The sequence below is a fragment of the Falco peregrinus genome, chromosome 4 (genome assembly GCF_023634155.1).
Source record: "Falco peregrinus isolate bFalPer1 chromosome 4, bFalPer1.pri, whole genome shotgun sequence".
NCBI lineage: Eukaryota > Metazoa > Chordata > Aves > Falconiformes > Falconidae > Falco > Falco peregrinus.
This window is the reverse complement of record NC_073724.1, coordinates 109,506,561-109,522,795: the sequence shown is the minus strand read 5'-3', so window position 1 is coordinate 109,522,795 and position 16,235 is coordinate 109,506,561. Positions and strand designations below refer to the sequence as shown.

The window sequence follows — 16,235 nt, the reverse complement described above, 5'->3', positions numbered from 1 at the left end:
ATTCGAAATGTCAGGCCAGCATGAATGGGTCTGCCCTGTAGGCTGAGAGATGCAGGTTGAGGTAAATATGCCACAGGCTTGGGGTCTGCTGTCCTTGCAGCCTGGGGGAAGCAAAGCAGGTGGCGGTGCCACTTCCATCCTTCCCCAGCATCCTCCCCGCAGCCCTTCCATAGCTGCCGCAGAGCACCTGCATTGCCTTCTGCCAGCCTCAAGGACATGCCAAGCTCAGCTCCTCTTCTAGGACTTCTCTCTTCTCTGTGCTCTGGCAAGCAAAACTACCAAGGAACAGTAAATATGAGGATGCAGAGAGCATGTGTTACTGCTCTGGGCAGCTGGGAGTCCCCCCGGCATTGCACTGGCCATGGGTGATGGGACATGAAGCACCTTCAGCTGACTCAGTTCATGCAGTATCAATGGCAATGCCAGTTTAGGGGAACTAACAGTTTCTAGCACTTATCACTGCCAACAACAAATATCCCCCACACCTCATAAAATGACCAGAAACTCCCAGCTGGTCTCTCAGATACCATGGGAGAGAGAAGAACTGGCTACAAATAGCTGAAAATGTGAGCAGAAAAAAAGAGAAAGGAGGGCTTGTATGATCCCAGCCAAGCACACAAACTTGTGTTGAACACTAAAATCAACGTACCCGATCCTTGTTTACACACAGGCAATTTTTACCATGCTGCCTAGGTTGCAGAGCCTGGAAGTCAACTTTCTTCTGTGGCGAAGTAGCATAGCAGTGCACCTTGGCTTATTTTGCAAAGAAAACCACTGGCAATATTCATTTGCCTCAAATTAAGCATGCACTTAGATTATTCTCATAACAAAACCACAGTAGCTTAGATACTTGAGTTATTTCACATCAACTGAAGAAGGTTTTGAAAGGGCTTAGCAAAGTGCTGAAAAATACGAAGCACACTCTAGAAGCTCTAGGCATTGCCAAAATGACCTCCAAGTTTTGAGGGCTTGCTTTCTCCTGTCTTAGCTTTCTTTTCTATTGTTTCTGTGATAATCTTTTCCATGTAAAATAAGGAATTGGAAAACTTACGGCTTCTGCCAACATCTGCTGCTGTAGAAGGAGTTGTTTTTGCTCCATCATTTGCCGTTGCAGAGCCTGTTTCTTTTCCATCAGTTGCTGATTCAACATTGATTGCTGGGATGAGTTCATGTAACCACTTCCAGTGTTTGGATTTGAGCAAGAACTGGAGCTTGGAGTGGGGCCAGCTCCCTGGCCTACCACAGAGTGTTGATCCTGAAACAGAAGAAATGGCTTGTGAAGGATGAAAAAAATAACAAGCATCAAGAAAAGGAAATAATCCTTTTTATGCAATTAGCTCAAGTACAGGACACAGCCCACAGGCTCTCAGGACAAGTGACCGATACAAAGGGTTTGACAAAGTACGAAGGGGATTGAGTAACTTCATCACTCATAGAAGACTCTGAAAATGTGCCAGGTGGTTCCAGTGGAAAACCTCAATGTTGTACCAGGAGCTTGGGAAATGTTAACAGAAGTAATGGAGCCGTCCTGGGGATCTTTCAGGAAACTTGCATTGGGCCATATGGCAGTTGGTTTGACCACAAGGGAACAAACTCGGCATCTGCTGGTTCCTACCATCTGGTGAGCAGCAGTGAGAAGTTACAGACTCATTGCTAGAACTGGCATCTATTCTCAGAAAATACAGAGGTGGTAAGTCGTTACTTTGCAATGGGGTGAATGCTGCTGACTACATTCGTCCCGTCACCTCCCTGACAAGAGCAACCTCTGTGAGATTGCAAATTGACTCCCATTAGTGGCAGGATTAAATAGGCTTAGAGTTTATCAAATGGTAAACCAAAGATGCAACTGGACAGCACTTTGAAGAGCGCTTTAGGGTCTCCCTGGTCTCTGTGACGGATCTAGATCCGCTTCCTCTTCCCTGTGTGCAGCTTCATGAGGAAGCTGACGGCAACAAGCCTTCTCAGAAGGCCAGGGGAAGGCACGTGGAGACTCAAACCATGCACATACAGCATGAGAACGAACATGGGATGACAATACGCTGCTTGTCTTCTTTTAGCCATGGTTTCACTTGGCAGCAATATGTTTCCTGTCTACTTGCTCCACCAGTGTTTGACCAAATGTAGGAAACAGCTTTCTCAGTCCACACGCAAAAATACTCAGCCTACGGTGGATCACTTGACAGTCAGGTATTCCTCAGCCGCCCAGCTACAAAGAAAATAGGATACATTGGAGAGGTCACAACAGCCGTGAGAAACATCAGTTCTCTGACTTGACTTTGTTGCAATTCACCATAGGAACTAAACCACGTAATTCTGTGTAACCTAATACGCAGCAGCATTTTTACCCCACAACACAAGAATCCACAGCTGGAGTCTGATGCTCCCTGTTACGCAGCAGTTCTCTCAATACTGAGGTGCAATGCCAGGGTCTGACCTACTATGTAGGTAAAGCTCTGCTCCGTGGCCATTGCCTCCCGTGGCATCCAGGGAAATTCAGACAGACCAACAGCACAACAAGGACTGGCCTGGCGTAGCCTACCCATACCCTGAAGACCACGGAGCACTGATGCTTATCGCCTTGCAGTCGCCAGGAAAGCTCATTTCTGTGCCTTAGCTTTTGCACACACACTAGACTAATCCAACTTATCTTTCTACCATCTGGCATGGAAGAAACATAGTGATTGTTATGGGTATTTCTATTTTAAAATAATTCCATGGCTTTTAGATGGGACCACACGAGTGCATAGCTAGCTAGCTACAGTATTTGATGACTGTTACTGAAATAAAACCCATGACTTTCTTCTGGAGCCACCTGCAGCCCCCAAGGCAGTGTTACAAACCCACCCTTCAAAATTTATTGAGCTCTTACACAATTATATCCCGCACACTTTCTTTCAGTTCCAGAAGGAATCCAGGATTGCTCGGCACTGCCACATTTTTCAGCCCTTATGTTAGCTGCAAGATAGAAAATACCTCCTCTCAACAGACCTTCTTGCCAAGTTGTTGCGCAAACTTTTTTGTCTTTCTTAAAATATTTTGAAAAGAAAAATATGTTCCAATAAATTGGCTTTGACTTCTATATTCAAATGACAACTCTAGCTTGAACCCAGCCACATGTTACATCCATTAATAGAATTCATCTGTTATGTTTTTGCACAGATAATGCAGGCTCCCCCAAATGTGCTTTCATAGTTCTGCGTAAATAAAAACACAACAAAGCCCAACTTTTTCTCTCCCTCATCCCCTGCCAGCCCGTATAAGCTGTGGGGAGGGATTTTGTTGTAAGATAAACTGTGTAGGGTCCATTCACGGTACCTATCAAAGAAAGCTCTTCTGTAAAAGCAATTGACACAAAACACCAGCTGCTTGGCAAACAGGCCCTGAGAAAAGAGTATAAATCACCAACTTGGAGCCAGTTTGGGTTTTTTTTTTGCATTTGGTCCTTTCTCTGCTGTTCACGAAATGTCCATGTAAGCCTATGAATCTACGATGTGCTACTTCTTCTGCCTGCTGATCTTCCATCGTCAGTGATGCGATGGCAGAAGGAAGAACAGTTGCCTAATAAATCAGGGGATTAGCTGAGCAGCAGTTTGACCCTTCACGAACCACTGCTATCGAGCCTTACTCTCGTCCCACGCTTGCACCACTGCAGATCAGAAGACAGAAGGGCTACACCACTGCCAGGGATGTGGGGCTTTGCCCCTGCGCTTGGACAATATGTGCTTTCCCGCATCCCTGCCCAGGAATGGCAGGTTTGGGTTGGAGCTACCCTGCTTCCATTGAACTGTTTCATCCTGATGTAAGCCTGGCTTTACTGCAGCAGCTTTACTATGACTCCGAACATCTAAAACTGCTGGTGGCCTTCTAAACTTCATTCCTCACTTCCCATGCCTGCAGTTTATGCATTTTAGCTTTAGCAACCCCTGACCGAAGAAAGCCCAGAGTGGGAAAGGCATGTCCCCTTGCGAGGGGCAGCGAGGGGTGGAGGCAGGCTACAGGGGCAGCCCAGCAACCCTCCAGCTGGTGCTTGCCTGCACCGTGACACCATGCTGTTTCCTTGCACGGGGAAAGTAACCTGCTCTTGACTTTGCCTCCAAGAAGGTGACGTGACCGCGAGCATGTCCCTGCAGCCAGCTGGGTGTCAGGGTTGGGCTGGAAGCATCACACCTTTACAGGTGTTCTTCTGGGGTTGCCCCCAACTCCCGCTCCACTTGCTGACACCACTTGTGCATGCCACACGCCCCCAGCTCTGCAGATGAGCTGCAGCCCTTGCAGGGCCGTGCCCAGTGCCAGCTGGGGCCGGGGCAGCAGCCAAGGGCTGAGCGAGAGTTTACCAAGCACCACAAGCCCCCACCTGCTCTGCTGGTGCTGAAACCCCAGCACAGTGATGCTCTAGGTGCAAAGAAGGTGCATTGCACCCTATTCTCTGATGTTACAATGAGATATAAAACCTACAAAGAGCAGAAAGAGAGGCAGAGACAGTGAAAGCTCCTCAGAGCTGGCAGCACAACTGGGGTTTTGTTCATAAGCATCACAAATTAGCAGTAAAGCAAAACATTTAAGACTGAGTTTGCCTTTCACTATCGCTGCTGCAGCTGACTTGTGTTCACACAAATGAAGGGAGGTTTTGACTTCTAACACAGATACAGACTTTCTGAAATAGACTTTTCTTTTTTCCTCTCCCTTTTCCTTTCTTTTCCTTTCCTCTTTCCTTCCTTTTCCCCTTCCCCTTTCCTTCAGACCCTTCCAGTGAGTTTGGGTCTGGCTGGATATCACCTCTGCTGCCCCTTTTGGGGCCATTCCCCATGCTTTCACTGAGGAGTACTGCAGGTTGCCTCACCTTGGTCTTCTGCTCACGGTGCAGGACAAGCTTGTCAAGCGTCTGTCCTGCCTGTGCCCTGCCAGTTCTGGCAGCTCACACCAGCGAGCCCCTGCCCAGCATCTCCTGGGCTTGTGCAGCTCACTGCTGCAGGCTTTCTCCCATGCCAGGACTGGTTGCATTGCTGCTTAAATCTCTGACACCAAATGCTGCTCTCCAGGCTAAGCCCACAGCAAGGAGCTGCGGGCAATGCTGGGCATCCGCCCCTCCCTCCCTGACCCCACAGCACGCAGGCTCCTTCCACGCCACTCTGAAGAGGCTCCTTCATGGACCTCAAAGAGGTGGATGAAAAGCTCCACAGAAATGCAAAACATTGCTGCATTTACCAGGGAGAGAAGGGGATTTTCCTTATCACTGCTTTTGTATTGAGCAGTAACAGCAGTGTGTGGCTGGAGAGGGATTTCTGTAAGGCAGAGAGCTGGCAGGGGCCTGTGCATCTGGGATGAAGTACCCCTTTCTCCCTTTCTCCTCTTCTCTTCTCTCCCTTTCTCTCCAAAGCTTGTCAGGAGCCCTTGAAAGCCTTTTGCAAGTTGCATTTCTGCATTCCTAGTTCAGAAGTGGTTCAGGGACAGTTGGGTGGAAAAGGATGGGCAAACCTTTTGCCTCTTTCTCCTGGAAATGCCTTGAATTGATGAATTATTTTGGTGGGACAGAAGGGAAACAATAGTTAATTTTTTATTAAACCACAACGCCCTCGGAGGTTGTTTGCTTCCCAGCTGGGAGAGCTGGCATCTGTGTCACAGCATGGGCTTCTGCTTCTTGCAGATTTACCCTCAAAAGCGGGGGGTGAATTTTTTCTGCCTTTCTGTTCCTCTGTGGGGCAGCTCATTCTGTGCCCAGTGCAAGGTTGGGAGTCACAGCGCTGACTTTTTCTCTCCTTAGAAACAAAGAGTTAAAGGAAAAGAAAGAAAAGGCTTCAGATCCATTCATGGAAGCCCGCTCAGTGGCAGATGCCTGCTTTTCCAAAAGCTGCTTGCAGGGGAAGAGCTCTGCAAAGTTCTGTTCATTTGGTGACCAAACTTACGCATGATGTTCCCACTCTGAACAGTTTGATTCAGTTGTGTTAATTGGCATCACAGGCTACTTAAAGTGAGGATGGTGGAGATTGAGGCACCTCTGTGGATTTCTTCAGGGACCAGTGGCTGTCCTGACACTATGAACTTCTCAAGGGCATTATGCTTTGGCTGCAAACTGCCCTGGATACCAGGAACTTGGAGGAGGAGGAGGAGGAGGAGGAGGAGAAAGAGAACTCCAGAAATGGCTCAGTGAAGTCCTGCAACACTGTTCAGGGTGGTGCAAGGCTGGTGGCAAAGCCCAGACCCGCTGTGACCCCCTGGTCTGAACCTCCACTCCCTCAGCTGTCATGCTCCTTTCCACAGCCAGAAACTGAGGTTCCCCAGCAGCCCTCAGGGCCAAGCACCGGGCGAGTACCAGGCTTAGCGAGAAGAACCGATCTCACTCGTGCAACTTTAGGAAGCCAATCACAGTATGCTTCATCGAGTTGGTCTTAGCACCTGCTAGCCTCCTTCTGAGCCACCTCTTTTCTGCTACATCTAATGCAAAAAGAATCCCCCCTTCCTGCTAAACACTGGGGTTTCCATGGATATCTGAACTTCATGCACTGCCTGCTTGTGTCCTTGCCTCAGATGAGAAAACAAAACTGCAGCAGGACCATGGCAGAGTGCCTGTTGAGTATGAACTCTTTTAGCTATAGTGAAAGAGCTGAAGAGTTTTCTTATTTTTAGAAATAACTCCCACTCTTGACTGGAGCGTAGAGGGATGCTTTCTGCGCCAGCGTACACTGTGAGAGGTCCAAGTAGTTCCTGAGGTTACGCTGACCTGCAACAGCTGAAGATCTGATCTACGTATCAGGGCTGGAAATAACATAGGCCGGGCAGAAACACAGACAGCCCGATTCTTCCTTGCCTTATTGCTTGTTCAGCACAACGGTGGGAGAAAACAGCATTTTCATGAGCATTTTAAACTCATCCAACCTTTTTTCATATCTGGAACATACAGCATAAAAGTGAGACTCCTCTAAGTTTAGGTCTCTGACCAAAAACTTAGATCAGATTCTCTCTAAATTGCTTGCTGGGGCTCTTCCTTCACTGTGCTGAGGGACGGGGCTCTAGATGCCCCAGATTAGATCATAGGAACATTCCCTTATATTCCTCATTTTAGATGCTTCTAGTCACACTTGAGAAAGATGCCTGGAAGAATAAGCATGAGCACCCCTTGATCTGCCAAGTGGATCACTTTCTAAGGGTACAGAGACCTAAAAGCCTCTCAAGTTAATCATGCAGAAGACACTTACAGGTTGAATTTCTCCTAACAACCTGCCAGAGAATAGTTTCATGCATTCCAGCAAGATTGCTTTCATGTGTATAAACAGCATTTGAAAAACCTGAATATTGCAAGATCCCAGGACCTGGTTTTGCTGTGTCTGATGCCCAGAGATACAGCTGGCTGAAGACTGCAAAATATTTCCCTTCAGTGATTTTGTAGAGTGCTTATAAGAAGTTGGTTCATCCACATTGGACCATCTTCTGTGTTTGTCTCCTGTGGACATCTGAGCTCTCAGGACAAAAATTTCAGGGCCAGCCATGTTTCCGAGGCACATACACAAGGAATCACAGACACTAGCATTTGCAATTTCACAAGTCCAGGCTGTCTGCCAGAAATACTTGTGCCTTCATCCAGCCAGCGAAAAGAAGCAAATGCTGTGTCACTCCTCCAACAAACCGAGCGATGGAGCTTGAAGAGGAAACGTGGATTAATCGCTTCAGATACTACAAAACTGGAAACGACCATGACAGTAGGAAGCACACACCTGATTTCTGCAGCCTCATGGGTGTGAGTCACCCATTGGAGTGATAGATTTGGGTATCAAGTGATGCAGCAGATACTCAGCATGCAGAGGAATAAGTATTTCAGCACACCCAACTGCTGCAGCTTTCACTAGGAGAGCAAGGGAGGCCAAGCTTTTTAAAAGGCCGTTTTTTGGACACGCTGAAATAGGTGGACCCCAGAACTATTTTCAGAAATAGACAACTCTCCTGCTACTCAGTGTTGCAAAAGTTCATACAGAATAATAGCGAAAAAGGACACTGCACAATCTCCTAGGTGAAAATGGGTGATCAGATACTTCAGAGGAGCCAATCCCCACATTGGTGAGAAACCACATAGATCGTTTGTTATTTGTGCAGTTCTCAATAGAAACCTTTCATAGCACTTTGTCTTTTCAGCACCAACAAGGAAGCTCCTCGCTCCTGAGATTCTTGTGAACTGATTTTCAGCTGTTAAAAGATTTATTTCCAGCCTTGCTGGAAAGCTGCATAGCCCTAGAGCCACTAGTAGGCACTCATAACATTCCTACCCCAAGTCCTTAAACTTGGGCAAAGTGGGAGCTGCATCTTGCAGGGTCCAAGGCTCAGCTTCAGCACTTGCACAATCACATAGCAACAGACCCAGGAACAGTTCCTCATTACCAGCCTTGTCCGACAATCAAGTCTTTAACGAGAACAAAGGGTGACAGTGATTAATCATTAAGACATTTCTTGTTCCTTGCTGCACGTGTTGGAGGCAGCCTCCTGCCGAGGCAGTCTGGCAGATTTCCTGTCTGCGCTATACCAGGGCCCGGGTCCGGACACGCAGAGATGTCTTTTCCTAAAGCCAAGCGTACAGATGAACGTCTTGTCTCTGTTTCTGAGCACGGCAAATTCGGAACGCATGTGCATTCTGCAAAAATAATAAACCCTCAGCTGTACATCTGATTGCTGGATATTCAGGCGAAAAGACCTAAAGGGGATTTGTTCACGTCAGAAATTTTCCCAGAGATTTCAAGGATGGATTATTAGTATTTTACCACGTGCACTGTGATGAACTTTTAATGTGATCTTCTGGCATAATGTATATATGAAAGTATCCATTTTTGAAAGATTTTGTTTATTTGTAATGAAAATAACATGCACGTGTTGAAAGTTCAACAGAGGAGGTTATTGTGAAATGTCTGCATCAGAACAGGAATGTTGGCTCCATCGAAGTTAATGGCAAAACTCCAGCTGACTTCAACAGGACTAGAATTTCCTCCCAGGTCTCCATCCAGCCACAGGGGCACAGGGGCACTCTTGGCTTGGAGTGACCTCAGCTTACACCTCCTGCACACGATACTTACCTGGTTAAGACAGACACCAGCAAAAAGCCTCCACTAATATACCTGGGCAAAAAACTATCCTGAGGTCTCTATGGAGCTCTGGCTTTAAATGCCTCATGCGCTCAAACTGATGAAGACTCCTGTCGGGTTTTTGACAAGATCAGACACATAATGAGTTGTTCTACTTCAGCATTACCATTTGCAATGGCTGTAATATGCAATATCCACATTGCAACAAGCCAAGCCCTTTAGTTTATCATCACAAAAATGCAGGAAACCAAAATAGAGAGGTTTAAGAAACTGCCACTCCTCAGCTAGAACAAGAGCTGGTGTGAATGGACCTGTTTTGCCTGGTACTTCAGGACAAGGTACGTGCATGCTTGCAGGCTCTGTGCCTCCGCTAAGGAGTGGTAATTTGCAGCTTAGACAGTGAAAACTTCCTAAACTGATTGAATAAGACATTTGTGATTATCTGTCTGTATCTTTAGTGTGGGCACATATTATCTGTGTGTATGTATAACTTATTCATCTAAATGTTCTTGTCTCATGGTTGTATGGTTATTATCTTTCCCCAAAATTATCTAACCTGAGGGTGATACAGAGCATGGAAAATTTCAGCCCACTTAGAAAAACTATAAGCAATCGAAATCAGGGTGTTGTAAGAGGAAGCACTGGGTGAATTCAGTAATAGGTGGCACTCTCACATGTGCATGCTTATATTTAAATGTCCAGTTCACAAAGCAGTGCTAAAAATGACACTGAAGTCTTACATATAACAGGCTTACATATAACATGTCTTTTTTGGCATGTCATCCTCATACCTTATTCTCACGTCTCCTCCCCTGAGGCAGCTCTGACAGTCCCACTAACCCAAGGGCATATATACCTGGGCACCATACAGGGGAGTGTGGTCCAGAGGTCCCAGAGCTTGTGGAGACCTGCACTGCTATGATCACATGGAACACTGCCAAGTGAACTAGCTAAGTGTGGAATATATATTCGCAAAGGCCACTATTTGGTCGCAAAGATAAACCATGCTGAGGGACATTTAGCTCAGGAGGATGCTGCATGAATGCAGCCGTCTTCCAGACCCGAACCCACCTGGTATTGTCACTGTAAGATCAGGTCAACACTGCTGCCGTGCTTGCAAAACTATTACTTTCTAACAGATCTGATGGAAGTAGAATAAAAGAGTCTGTGCATTTTATTCTTGATCATAAATACTAATGTGAAATTCTATAGGAAATTACTGAAATTTTTTATCCTCTTGATTTCCAGGCTATTTTCTAGTTTCCTCAGCTTTTCCTACTGGCATTTATCTAGGTTTTCTTTGCACCTTCCATATCCCTCCTCATATAGGTTTCACCATTTCTGTTATTTGTCTGTAGTTTAAACACACACCAAAAAAAAAAAAGGATGATGACACAATGTGAAAATTTTCCTTAAGCAATAAACCAAAGCAAAGACCATAAAAAGCCATTTTTTTCTGCAGGAGGGTGTGAGGGAGCAGGCAACCTGAACAAAATATTTAATGAAGAAAGAAAAAATAATTAAACACAAAGAAAACAACAACAACAGAAAAACCACATCACTGGGACCAAACACTTGAATACAAATAGGCACAACATGGGTGACATGACTGTCAGAGACACATATTAAGATCAAAGCCCTCCTGCTGAGAATACACAGCAAGAACATGAGCATCCTTAAACCAGAGTCTTCTGGGATCCGCTTTCTAAACCAATAGCTCTAAACTCTGCAAGACAATGCCTAATACTGAAAAGCAACATGTGAAGAATGTCTCTGACATGCATCACCATGCACTCACTAAAGCCTCAGGTGGGACATGTGATGGGACTGGATCTCTGTGTTCCAAGTTACCTGACCTGGGACAATGACTGATGTTAACTAAGATCAGCATTTGGGGCTGGGGGCCAAGCGTCACTGGGCACAGAAAGGGTTGAGGGGGGACAACAAATAATTTCCCCACCGTGACAGCCCGCGGCACTGGTGCAAGTGCACAATGCAGGGTTCAACACAGCAGATATGACTGCCCATCTACTCGGTTTCAAGTGAGTCCCTAACACACGACACCAACTGCAGTCTTCCCTCTTCTTGCCGAAGGGCCTTCTCCTTCCTTTGTAATGATCCCTGTCTTAGTTATAAACCAAGTTAATCTATATGGGTGTTAATTTGTAGCAATTGACATCAACCTTAGGCTTCTGCCATCCCCTCTCGCTCTTTTGATGAGTATGATAAAATGGTGCCAGTGGCTGCAGCAGCCTGAGTGTTTGACAAATCTACCTATTCTTCATCTGTCTGTGCCAACAGCAGTTTCCCTAAAATGTGAAAATACCAGGTTTCCGAAAGAGCACTCCTGGGATTTGCCTCATTTTTCACTATGAACTCAAGATGTAGAAAGCAATGTGATCCTACCAGGTATCACAGCAGCTCTGAACACATCTGCTGTGGGTCAGGTGAAGAGTAAAGCCAGGACCCTGAATTTCAGGAAAGCCAACTTCCAGCTCTTCAAGGAGCTAGTCAATAGGATCCCCTTGGAAACTGCCTCCGGGACAAGGGAGCAGAACAGAGCTGGCAGATCTTTAAGGACACTTTCCATAAAGCACAAGAGCTCTCGATCCCCAGGCACAAGAAATCAGGAAAGGAAGGCAAAAGACGGGCATGGCTGAGTGGAGACCTGCTGGTCAAACCAAAGGGCAAGAAGGAAACGCACAGGCGGTGGAAGAGGGACAGGCAGCTGGGAAGGGCACAGGGATGCTGCCCGGTTCTGCAGGGAGGGGGTCAGGAAGGCCAAGGCGTGGCTGGAGCTGAACTTGGCAAGGGACCAAAGAGTAAGAACGGCTTCTACCGGTATGTCAGCCAGAAAAGGAAGGTCAGAGGAAGCACCCCCCCGTGATGAACATGAATGGCAAACTGGTTACAAGGGATGAGGAGAAGGCTGAGGCACTCAAAAACTTCTTTGCCTCAGCCTTCGCTGGCAGCCTCTCTTCCCACACCTCTCGAGTGGAGGGACTGCAAGACAGGGACTGGGGCACCAAAGTCCCTCCCACTGTAAGAGAAGATAAGGTTTGTGACCACCTGAGGAACCTGAACATACATACTATGGGACCTGACGAGAGGCATCCCAGAGTCCTGAGGGAACTGGCTGATGCCATTGCCAAGCCCCCGCCATGATGTTTGAAAAGCCACGGCAGTCAGGTGAAGTCCCTGGAGACTGGACAAAGGGAACATTGCAAAGGGAACATTGCACCCATTTTTTAAAAGGGTGGAAAGGAGGGCCCTGGGAACTACCAACCTTCAGCCTCACCTCTGTGCCTGGGAAGATCATGGAACAGATCCTCCTAGAAGCTGTGCTAAGGCACATGGGGGACAGGGAGGTGATTTGAGACGGCCAGCATGGCTTCACCAAGGGCAAGTCCTGCCTGACCAACCTAGTGGCCTTCTGTGATGGAGTGACTACGTCAATGGACAAGGGAAGAGCTACAGATGTCATCTATCCGGACTTCTGTAAGGCCTTTGACACAGACCCCCACAACATCCTTCTCTCTAAATTGGAAAGACATGGATTTGATGGGTGGACTGTTCAGTGGAAGAGGAATTGGTTGGATGGTCACATCCAGAGGGTAGCGGTCAGCGGCTCAGTATCCAGGTGGAGATCAGTGACAAGTGGTGTCCCTCAGGGGCCCATACTGGGACCAGCACTGTTTAATGTCTTCATCAATGACACAGACAGTGGGTTAGAGTGCACCCTCAGCAGGTTTGCAAACACCAAGCTGAGTGGTGCAGTTGACACACTTGAGGAATGGGATGGCATCCAGAGGGACCCGGACAAGCTCCAGAAGTGGGCCTACATGAACCTCATGATGTTCAACAAGGCCAAGTGCAAGGTCCTGCACCTGGGTCAGGGCAGCCCTGGTATCAATACAGGCTGGGGGATGAAGGGATGGAGAGCAGCACTGCTGAGAAGGAATTGGGGGTGTTGGGGTACCAGTAGATGAAAAGCTAGACATGAGCCAGAAATGTGTGCTTGTGGCCCAGAAAGCCATCTGTATCTTGATTTGGTTAAATCAAAAGCAGTGTGGCCAGCAGGTCAAAGGAGGTGATTCTCCCCCTCTGCTCTGCTCTGGTGAGACCCCACCTGCAGCGCTGCTTTCAGCTCTGGGGTCTGCAGTACAGGAGAAAAATGGACCTGTTGGAGCAGGTCCGGAGGAGAGCCACAAAGATGGTCAGAGGCTGGAGCAGCTCTCCTGTAAGGAAAGGCTGAGAGAGTTGGTGTTCAGCCTGGAGAAGAGAAGGCTCCAGGGAGACCTTATTGTGGCCTTTCAGTACATAAAAGGGTGTTTATAAGAAAGATGGTGACAAATATTTCAGTAGGGCAAGCTGCGATATGGCAAGGGGTAAGAGAGTAGATTGAGACTAGATAAAGGGAAGAATTTTTTTATGATGAAGGTGGTGAAACGCTGGCACAGGTTGCCTAGAGAGGTGGTAGGTGCCCCATCCCTGGAAATGTTCAAGGTCAGGCTGGATGGCGCTCTGAGCAACCTGTTCTGGTTGAAGATGTCCCTGCTCATTGCAGGGGAGTTGGGCTACATGACCTTTAAAGGTCCCTTCTGACCCAAACTATTCTATGATTTTATAATTCTTCTCTGGGGGGTGACAGGGTTAAATAGAGTTTACCCACTTCTGCTTTCAGCCCTTCAGAGTTAGCTCTTTGCCTTGCCAGGTTCCCCATCATGGGAGTTTATCTGCTGTCTTACTTCCCCTCTGGTAGCATTACTGGACGTGGCAATGCCACATGGTAGTTACTTTTTTTATCTGGCTTCAGAAAAACAGAGGTTAATCAAAGGTAACAGAGGGCCACTACCAGTGTAAAATGGCACAGGCCCTGCAAGGAGAGCCTAGCATCTCACCAAGCTCAAAGAAAGGTGCAACAGTATTTGCATGTATTGGGTTGTTTGTTCTTTATCTCCAACCTTTAGAAAGCTGAGATGGAGCCAGCTACAGAGGTCAGAATAGCTTGATCCACTGGGGACTAGTCCTGCCTTGGACAGCATGCCTGAGAGGAATTATCTCAGGAAAGGCTTCCTTAAATCAGATGAAGTCAAAAAGAATTATACTTCTGGCATTTATTTAAGCTATTTATTGCCCAAATCTTGCAGCGTGGGAAAGAATAACAGACTATTGAGGGCCTGCCGTATGCCAGCTATCAGATAACGTGTGACTCTCGAGAATGGGAAGGGTGGTGCCAACAAAAACCTTGAACTTCTTCCGCTCATTTTGCATTATTCTTGTGCAAGAGCAGTGAAAACCTGTTTTGCATCCCTGCTTTTAAGCAGACCTACTGACGTATGACAAAGAACAGGTGGACAGAGTATCACTGTCATGTTTTCTTTCTCTGGGCAGGGGAAAGCACAAATGCAATTGCCTATGTCTACAAATCATCCTCAAATTATGCTGTGGCATTTCCACATTTGGGAAATAGCAAAGGTCAGTACCTCGCAGTGCAAGGAAGAGGGGTCTCTGGTCAGCCTGTTAACTCATGCTGTCTCCCCTGCCAGACAAGCCCTGGGCTTTGCTGGGGGGGGGGGCAGTGTTGTCTTCTGGCAAGGCCTTTGAGGAGGCATCGGGGAGATTCAAGTTCTGCCCCCATCTTCACATGGAGGTGGGACTTGGTCCATGGCTTGAAGAGTGAGCAGGCCTCTCTCTTTTCTCTCATCCTTTTGTCTAACATGAGTTCTTCATTAAGTTACCGTGAGTGCTAGTGAGCACATCTTAGCAGCAACAGGTTCTCTTTTCTGCTGCTAAACGCTGTGGCTAAATGTTTTGTTTCAGTATTCTGTGCTCCTGCTATCCTGTCCGCAGAGGTCCTTGGGTCCTTGTTTCATGTGTCAGCGCAAATGCAGAGGAAGGAAACTTCACTGTGAACTTTGCTTTCTTGAATGTTTATCCTGGCTTTGGCTGTCACTCAGCCTCTAATGCCCATGGGGAGGAATTATTTCAGCACCCTCCCCACTGCCGCTGTGTTCCCTACTCCAGCCCTTTCCTCCTCAGTCTCACAACACATACTGAAAATATGTAAATAATATTATCTTTAGAAGCATTTAATATCGAAATCCTTTGTCAACATTACATTGCTCAGCTTTTCTCCAACAATTTGGAGAGCTTGAATACAATCCATAAACAAGACAGCAAGCAGCCTTGAGAATGAAGGTATTCAGCAGCCTGATGGACACAGCTACACAATTTAATAAACACATAAACTAAGAAAGGATTCAACTTATTGCGGTCAGGCTTTTCAGGGGACAGAGTATATCCTTCTTACTGTCTGGTGGCACAGTTGGGGTGATAAAAGTCCAGGAAGCAACCTTTCATAGGCATCTGCAATGCCTGTTGAGATGTGTTGGACCAGACAGCACAGACAAAACACTGAAGTACAAATACCCAGCTGAGGACTTAACTGTGCTTGCAGGGAGAGAAAGCAAAAGGAGAAACCAGCTGAACTAAATGAGCTACATGGAGTTGTACTACATTCTATAAATACTTGTTGGACAGCACAGAGGTAAAAAAAGGAGTTGGCTTGGTTTGATCTGGCTTGGCCTGTAGAGGTCATCCCTTCACAGCCCTGACAGTTGGACAACAGTACAGGACGAGAGAAGTGTTCGCTTATTGCAAGCTTGCATTATTTTGGATTTTAGATATTCTAAACCTGTGTATTTGCTCTACTGAAAAAAATATCTTAATCTGTGACATCCTTCTCCCTGTCCTAAAAGGCAGAAGCTGGATTCACTCTTGGGCAATAGACAGCATATACCTCCTTTAATTTCAACATAAGGTTTAAATGGAATTTACTTGACTCATTGGTTTGTACTATCTTGCACAGACATAAATGTTACCCAAAGGCTGCTTTGCAGGTGGCTCATGCAAGTGACCTTCCTTCTGAGCCACATAAAATTTTCTGGTAAGTTTTTTAGATGTTACAGACAGAAGCAGCCTAGCAGGCTGGAGACTGTATTTAAACAACAGGAGGAGACTCTAATACAGAAGAATTCACCTGCATTTGTTAATTAGGGGAAGAGCAAAAATCTTGTGATATTTTGAACTGTGGGTTCAGAATGTTTAGAATATTGTGATAAAGGTTTGATACTGGATAGCAAGGAGTTGTGATGTGACATTTATGGTGTT

At 46.6% G+C, this 16,235-nt stretch overlaps 1 protein-coding gene across 1 annotated transcript in view; it reads right to left on the bottom strand.

Annotated features, from left to right (window-relative positions):
• Positions 1-16,235, bottom strand: part of MAML2 (mastermind like transcriptional coactivator 2) — a 215,230-nt gene that overhangs the window by 11,967 nt on the left and 187,028 nt on the right. The window contains 1 exon segment of the mRNA XM_055801552.1: positions 1,052-1,255. Within this exon segment, the coding sequence (XP_055657527.1) occupies positions 1,052-1,255 (204 nt within the window).